Here is an 8052-nt window from a genome sequence, read left to right as displayed (position 1 = left end):
AAGAGACCTGTGTAGGTTTGGCTACTCCCCTGGTCTCGCACTCGACCAACAATGCATGGTACCCAATTCTTTATGTTTCTGCCTTTTCACGATTTGCTGAAGTGAACTGCTCGTGCGGTGAGACCTGCCCCACATTTTATGCCTGATTCCCATGCCGGAAGGCCAATTGATTCTATGAAATCATGGGATACCATGTTATTTATTCCACTTCTTTTGATTCGATCATGCCGGTCCTGAGTGCGTTTCTGCATTTGGTACATCGTGATCCACAGCGACCAGGCCTGGAATTTCAAATTTTTTTTGCCTGTCAAATTAAAATTTGATGACGTTTTTGTATTTTTTTTACCCTTCGTTTTACGTTTTAACTAAATATGTGAGTGTCACAGAAAATTCTATTTTAATAATTTTTGTAAATTTATTCCACAACACATAATAAGTCATCAAATGGAGGATGATAATCACTGTTGTTTATAATGTTTCTTGTTAGATTGAAATTACAGATTTGCAGTCTATCATATTTATAGCTCAGATTTATGGTAGGGCCATTTAAACAATAAAATTTTTGCAAAAAACTTACAATCCACGGACTATAAATAAATTATCTAGTGAAATTATAAATAAATCTTGGACTATAAATAAATCATCTAGAGAAAATACAGAAAAGTTATGTAATAATAAACAGTTATTATACTTCATTAAAAGTCAAACTTTCTGAAGAAACTACAAATTTTTTTATCAATAGGAATATTTCAATACATAGATCCTCCCTTAAACATAAACTAGAAGAATTTTCAAAGGTCAAGAATCCAAGGATATGCATACCGGTTCAAAAACGGTTTCAATGTCGGTGTCGATACTAGTTTCATCCGCGTTTGAATCTACCTCCCCTGCAGTTTAGAATGGGGATTGAGATATAAAATATTTCGACTTTAATGGCTTTCAGCAATGAAACATTGGAAGTTGGAACAAGGATCGTTGACAGAGAAAATACATACAGGTAACCATGGTTGCCTCCAGAGAAGCCAAGTGCTCTACAGAAAGGTTGATGGGGATCTTAACACTTCGTTTGTGGCTGCTTCTGTTCCCAGTACGTTTCCCTTACGCTTGAAACACACAAAAGGTCAGACAGTATATTGATAAAGAAACAATTGCAGAAAATAATTTTCTTGTGGGTTTCCGAAAGTTTCAATATTGTGAATGATTGATTAAACCAGAGAAGCTTCAATCATGGGTTATTATATTTCCGCTGAGAAATAATGAAAATATTAAGGGATACTCATCATGCATGCATTCCCTTCTGAGACTAAAACTGACCTAGCTGTAGCTTCGATAGTCCCGATTCCAAGGATATGCATACCGGTTCAAAAACGGTTTCAATGTCGGTGTCGATACTAGTTTCATCCGCGTTTGAATCTACCTCCCCTGCAGTTTAGAATGGGGATTGAGATATAAAATATTTCGACTTTAATGGCTTTCAACAATGAAACATTGGAAGTTGGAACAAGGATCGTTGACAGAGAAAATACATACAGGTAACCATGGTTGCCTCCAGAGAAGCCAAGTGCTCTACAGAAAGGTTGATGGGGATCTTAACACTTCGTTTGTGGCTGCTTCTGTTCCCAGTACGTTTCCCTTACGCTTGAAACACACAAAAGGTCAGACAGTATATTGATAAAGAAACAATTGCAGAAAATAATTTTCTGGGTTTCCGAAAGTTTCAATATCGTGAATGATTGATTAAACCAGAGAAGCTTCAATCATGGGTTATTATATTTCCGCTGAGAAATAATGAAAATATTAAGGGATACTCATCATGCATGCATTCCCTTCTGAGACTAAAACTGACCTAGCTGTAGCTTCGATAGTCCCCTTGCTCAGTCCTGATAATTTTACTTCCCTTCGCTGATTTGGGCATGTTGTAACATAGAAGACGAAAGCGATTAATATAGCACTCACCTGTCCAAATTCCATGACTCTTCGTGGCATTGAAATCCTCAAGGCTCCTGTCAATTAGCACGCATTATAGCAGGTTTAGTGGGAAATAATTCAATACCATTTGGCAGCGGTGAAATTTTCGATGCGCCTGATGCGCCTGTCAACTACCACTAACCTGTCTGAACCTGCTGCAATTGCCACGAATTATTCTCCTTTGCCTGCAGTTGCAACGAATTAGAAATTCCAAGATAAAGCGCTATTAAATGATGGCTCACATGTCAAAACTCTTCTCACGCGGAATCGGCAACCCTTATCCCTATTGCAGAGTCGTTGAACCTGTTGCCAGGGCTGTTCGATCCCACCATCTCTGTCACCGTTTATATTGAAGGACGTTTGGTTTATTACCGTTATTGTTTATGGTCAGAAACTCCGAAAATCTCAACTGTACCATCATCAGACCCATACTCCCGGTTACAGATATTATAAATATTTACGTTTTCTTTATGAAAGTGGACGTCAAAATGACGAATTGGAAAAGTATATCGCACGTCAGGTTTGACGTGGAAGATTTTTTTGCTGCCGTCAAATACGTCCTAAAATCAAAAATACGTCCCACAGGACGTCAAATTCCAGGCCTGACAGCGACACACAGGTAATGCCAAATGCATCAGACAAAAGTGGGCCAGGTCTCATCTTGTCACCAACTCTCCACATGTTCAAGCCCACTGCCCAAACACTCATAAAAAAAGTCCTGAAAATCATGGTTAGGTAACTGTTCAGAGAGGTAGAAAAATATGCACGAACGCATTTTAAATATACGATCCAATAATAGGCAAGGCAATTTTTAAATGTTCAGTGGATGGGAAGATCCGATATGAAGATCTTGTTAGTCTCAATATCGATTGATTAGGAGTAGAAAATGTCTAAATATTGATTGATGATGGGTAGAAAAATAACTCATGCCCAAATCATAAAAGTTTTTGTCATTTACGAAATCGGTTCCGGTTACCTGTACTACTCTGTGAAATTAATTATATTGAATAGATGAAACATGTACTAGTTCTACGTGTAATTAACTATTAATTATATCGGATAAGCGCCGAATATATCAGACAGGTACTACTTCTCTGTGTAATTAATGGATATATTGAATATATGCGGCTGGTTGCAGTGAAGTAGGTGTAGTGACAGGTGTTGAGCCGCTTAGAAAAAAAGCGATGGAGATTTTTTTTCTCGACACCAAGTTGAGCACGAATGCATTCCAATGCCTGGGCCCAGCACAGACCGCATTAAAAAAAGGCATGGTGTGGGGGCACAAGAGCTTCTCTTTTTCTGTCCTTTCTTTTTGTCATGCAGATGGCGGCCTACCATGTCTACACCAGAAGCAGACAAGGAAGACAGTAAGAGAAATGGAAGTTCTCAGTTTTTATTACACTCCACGACCATTTTTAAGCATCAATCATCATTTTATCAACGTTGGGTTCACATTCCGATGAAGTTTCATAAACTTCTTGACATAAATAGACAAATGCAGGGTTGGCAGCTGCCTGTTTTTTCAATCGGTTCATGCATGTGCAATGCATGAGGCCAGAGACTGATTTCACACCTCCTAACCGAAATCAAACCCCTAATACAAATTTACAGACACAACCAAAATTCTGTCTCATCCATGACATGGTTAAAGGCAAACACAAACGCTATTGTAAGGCTTACGGCTGTAGACACGAACAAAAGGGAATAGAGATTTAAGGTGTTGGAAGACTGGACCATTTTTTGAGGCCTGCAAAGTAGATTTGACATCGATATACAGTTTAATCATTTAGATTCTGTTGTGCCTTTAAATTACAGCGCTTGTGAGGAAATCCATAGGCAAGTCTCAGGCTGCATCTAGAGTTAACAGTGTGAAGTGTTTGTGGGAAAATAATAAGAATTTTATGGTCGTGAAAGATGCTAGAAGCAATAAAGTACCTGATCGGCGCAGCAGGGCCTAGTGGATTTGGCTCTAAATCTACCGCTGAAGATGTCACCTCTACTTGCAACCTTCAATGTTTAACTGCAATAATAACTGGTAATGTTATGTTTCCCTTCATACCTTGCTTTATTTTCTAAAATAATAAGCCGCATTGTCTGCTTCATTTGATTAGCTTTAGATTGCAAGCAATCTTAATGTAAACCTGTTTGATGTACAGGTGCCACCTCTGGTATAGGGGCAGAGACGGCAAGAGTGCTGGCTAAACGAGGGGCGAGATTGATAATTCCTGCACGGAATCTGAAGGCCGCGGAAGATGTGAAATCTCGTATTCAGAAAGAGATACCGACAGCAGAAATCATAGTGATGGAGCTGGATCTCAGCTCCTTTGCATCAATAAAAAGATTTGCCACAAACTTCATATCCTGCGGCTTACCACTCAATCTTCTTATGTGAGTATATGCTCAAATTCAAGCAAAAAATTCTTTAAGTATTCAACAGGTAGATATCACAGAAACGGAACAAAGCAATTCGGAAACTTTAAGACATGTAGTGACTAACGCAGCTGTGTATCTTGCAGAAACAACGCTGGAAAATTTTGTCATGAATTCCAGGTTTCTCAGGATGGCTTTGAGATGACTTTGGCAACTAATCATCTCGGTAAGCACTAAATATTACGGCTGTGAGAGCTCTTGCACCTTATGGCAGTACTTGGTTACTATTTTCTGTAAATTCAAGAGACTACGCTGCTCTGACTGGCTGTGCTTATTTTCAGGCCACTTTCTTCTAACCAGGCTGTTGCTCGATAAAATGATCGAAACAGCTAACGAAACAGGGCTTCAAGGAAGGATTGTAAATGTTTCTTCTGGTATTCACAGCTGGGTAGCCGGGAAAGAAAGAATCCAGTTTAACCCGTTAAACGATCCCAAGAGGTTTCTTTCCGCTACCTTTTATGAGTTCCCTATTTCGACTCTGTTCAGCTACTGATAAAATTAATACTAATTCTGTAAGCTTTACAGTTACGACGCCACGCGCGCATATGCTCAATCTAAACTGGCAAATATTCTACACACAAAAGAGCTTGCGTTGAGACTCGAGGTAACCTTAATCTTGAGCTACGTTTTCCATAACCGCTCAAATTTACAATTTTTTTACAAGGAATAAACATTTAACACAAGTTTCCGTCTCGAATGCAGAAAATGAAGGCCAATGTGACAGCAAATTCTATCCATCCAGGCATTGTAAGGACCAGAATTACTAGAGACCGCGACGGACTTCTCACAGGTAACAGTAATATGTTTATCTTTATTATTTTTTGTATTTTCTTCTTGGAAGCTAGCCTGCAGCTCAATATCATATTCTTCGAAAAATTGATGAAAGAATTGCTTCGCCTTTTGCAGATTTGGTTTTCTTCCTTGCATCAAAACTTCTCAAATCGATTTCTCAGGTAAGATCTCTCATACAGCTACTTTCTATAGCCTTTTTATTGAATTCTTTAAATGTTTTAACTCGCTCCTTGTACCTGTTATTCCTTAATTTTCACAGAAACTATTTATTTCCGAAAAAAATTCAAGGGAAACCAGGGTTATAAGAATGACGTATTTTACCCGTTTATCGATGATTATTACAATACTTGCAGCTTACCTTTAAATCTATATCTGTAACAGGCGGCATCTACAACCTGTTATGTTGCAGTTCATCCGAATTTGAAAGCCATATCAGGAAAATACTTTGCAGACTGCAATGAAGTATCTGCTTCTAACGTTGCAAATGATCCAAATAAAGCTATGGAATTGTGGAGAGACAGCGAAGCTATGATAGCGTCATATGTATAAACTTTTTTAAAATAAATAAATGAAATAGGCAACCTGTACATAAAACCTGCAATTGAGCACACCATGGCCACGGCTTCGCATTTTTAACTTTTCTTGTATAAGTTTTGAAGATCTTGGTGGGAAGAGGATCGATTCTGAAGCCCCTCCCATTAATCTAAATCAACTTACTGCGATATGATCAAATTTTAAAATCTCCATTGTTTGTTTTCAGCTTTTCTTAGGCCGATGATACCACAGCCCCCTGTTGCCTTGAGAAAATGAAAGAGTTTCAGGCAACCACACAAATCGTTCAGGAATATCGCGTCAGTCCTGTTATCTTTTTCTGATTTATATTGAAAATAATTTTGGACGCTTCTGACATGAAAATCAGTTTTTCTTTCGGGAGTCATTCATTTAATACGAGGAATTTTCCTTTGCGGAGTCACTAAGATATGATTTATTTATCTAATATGCGAGATTTTAAAGTTGTCACCGTACCTTTTAATAAACCATAATTAATTCTAAACTTTTTTAGACCCACACTTTATGTGGATTTTGGCACATTAACTTTCCGTGGGGAGACATACCAGCAAAATCCTTTGGGTTTTTACTTTACTGCATATAATTAATGTTTATAAAAATGGTAATTCACCTTTCACTTTACTAATTTTCTTATAACTTCTTTTTTATATTGAAGTTGTTTTCTTTTTTAATCAAAGGGCTTTATTTAGGATGGATTGTGAAAAGTTGAACTCTGGTATTGGCTCTCAAAGAAGATAAGTTTGGTGCACACACAAGGATATGATGAAAAGTCAAGTTCGATGTTGATATATGTTGTTGGGTGAATTCTTAGTGGTAGGTATGTTAAATTGTTTATTATAAAAGGTGGGAGTTTAGATTTTGAAGAACACATGCAAGGTCCAATGGAGGAAAGATGTTCAAGTTGGTGGGGAATATATTTAGACTGAGAAAGGGACATATTTTTAGAAGAAAGAATAATATCTAGTTGACAAGAAAGAGGGTTATAAGTGTGAGGCTAAGGAAGGAAATGATGAAGTTATTGAATAATTTTTAAATGGTGAGGCTATGGAAGGAAATCATGAAGTTATTTAATAATTTTTAATTTTTAAATGGAAAATTATATTTTATTTAAAGATAATTTTAATAGGTAATTTTCATTATCCATGAGAGGAAAGTTAGTGAAAAGACTTTGAAAGAATGGATGGAGAAGGTATGGAACATCTATATATTTTATTTTACATAGGAGTAAGGAGTTTCATGAATTTCCTTTTTAAATGTAAGATAGAGACCAGAATAAAGAAGGCTTGTGGTTTTGGGACAATGATGCTTTAACACTAATTATTGGATTGCGAGCTTCACCCTTTAGGAGGACGATAAACAAAGTTCCTCTTTGGGTAAAATTACCATATTTATCTATGTAGTTTGGTATAAAGAAAACATAGGGCTATTGAAAATTGTCTTAGGAGATATATTGCAAGGAATAATTGAACTAGAAGACTAGAGAATGGCTTCCTTTACACTAATTATTGGACCATGTGATTCACCCTTTAGGGGGACAACAAACAAAGTTCCTCTTTGGGAAAAACTATGACATTTATCTTTGTAGTTTGGTGCAAAGAAAATATATAGATTTTGAAATTGTCTTAGAAGATATCTTGCAACGAATGATTGAACTAGAAGACTAGAGAGCGGTTTCATGGCCATGATCTTGGTGGAATTGGTTTTGAGAGACACCCTTTTGTATCAAGGTAATCTAGAGATGGGAATCATTATTTCATACAAGCCCTACATTTTATAAACATGCCCTTTTGATGTTGATGGTGTAAATGATATGGGCATTTAAAACATTCATGCCCAAAACAATTTGAGGAGGATTCTCTAGATGACATGCACCTAATGCTTATTGAACAAGTTATGGAAATATCACTCTCAGGAGTTTTAGTGTTAAGCATATTGAAAGACATGGAATTTAAAGGAATTAAGGGAAATAATGATGTGGATCCTTATTTTATAGGAAGTAGGTTTTGATGTCTCAACAAACCCTAGAATATTCCCTAGAGTTACAAAATTTATGGGTACCACTTACACATATTTTTTTTCTTTCCTTTAAGGTTTACCTAGAATGTTGGTTGCCCCTCAAGTAAAATTTACTAAGTTTATTCCATGTTGGCTTCATCCCCTTTGCTTTTGTTTTCTCTCTTTTAGGATTTCCCCCCACTTTTCAAGCCTCGATCTTCAATTTTGGGCGTGTGGCCAAACCACCATGTGTCCTCGTGGTTCGTTCCTTACTCATAGAGCCTTTCCTTTGATAAT

The 8052-nt window shown here is 37.1% G+C and overlaps 2 protein-coding genes across 7 annotated transcripts; one reads left to right on the top strand and one right to left on the bottom strand.

The window, feature by feature from the left end:
- Positions 1-763: 763 nt before the first annotated feature.
- LOC149221785 (uncharacterized) lies at positions 764-2329 on the bottom strand. Of its 6 annotated transcripts, none has more exons than XM_089383035.1 (6): positions 2111-2329; positions 1847-2003; positions 1531-1638; positions 1315-1422; positions 996-1097; positions 764-887 (listed from the first exon to the last, which is right to left on the bottom strand). In XM_089383035.1, the coding sequence occupies exons 3-6, from the start codon at positions 1538-1540 to the stop codon at positions 799-801; spliced, it is 309 nt and encodes a 102-aa protein (XP_089239161.1). In that variant the 5' UTR covers positions 1541-1638; positions 1847-2003; positions 2111-2329; the 3' UTR covers positions 764-798. The 6 variants fall into 6 exon arrangements, 4 of the variants coding, with proteins under 4 accessions (XP_089239161.1, XP_089239165.1, XP_089239162.1 ...); XM_089383039.1 differs by having other exon boundaries at positions 1957-2003; XR_016248876.1 differs by having other exon boundaries at positions 996-1103; positions 1847-2329.
- Positions 2330-3366: 1037 nt separating this feature from the next.
- LOC149221784 (short-chain dehydrogenase TIC 32 A, chloroplastic-like) lies at positions 3367-5954 on the top strand. Its single transcript, XM_089383034.1, has 8 exons — positions 3367-4003; positions 4125-4356; positions 4485-4564; positions 4680-4836; positions 4924-5002; positions 5101-5188; positions 5305-5351; positions 5572-5954. The coding sequence occupies exons 1-8, from the start codon at positions 3883-3885 to the stop codon at positions 5737-5739; spliced, it is 972 nt and encodes a 323-aa protein (XP_089239160.1). The 5' UTR covers positions 3367-3882; the 3' UTR covers positions 5740-5954.
- The last annotated feature ends 2098 nt before the right edge of the window (positions 5955-8052 follow it).

Source organism: Pinus tabuliformis, chromosome Q (assembly GCF_031772625.1).
Source record: "Pinus tabuliformis cultivar Carrire ecotype Pingquan chromosome Q, CPIR1, whole genome shotgun sequence".
Lineage (NCBI taxonomy): Eukaryota > Viridiplantae > Streptophyta > Pinopsida > Pinales > Pinaceae > Pinus > Pinus tabuliformis.
Note: the sequence above shows the minus strand (reverse complement) of the source record. Positions and strands in the feature narration are given on the sequence as shown.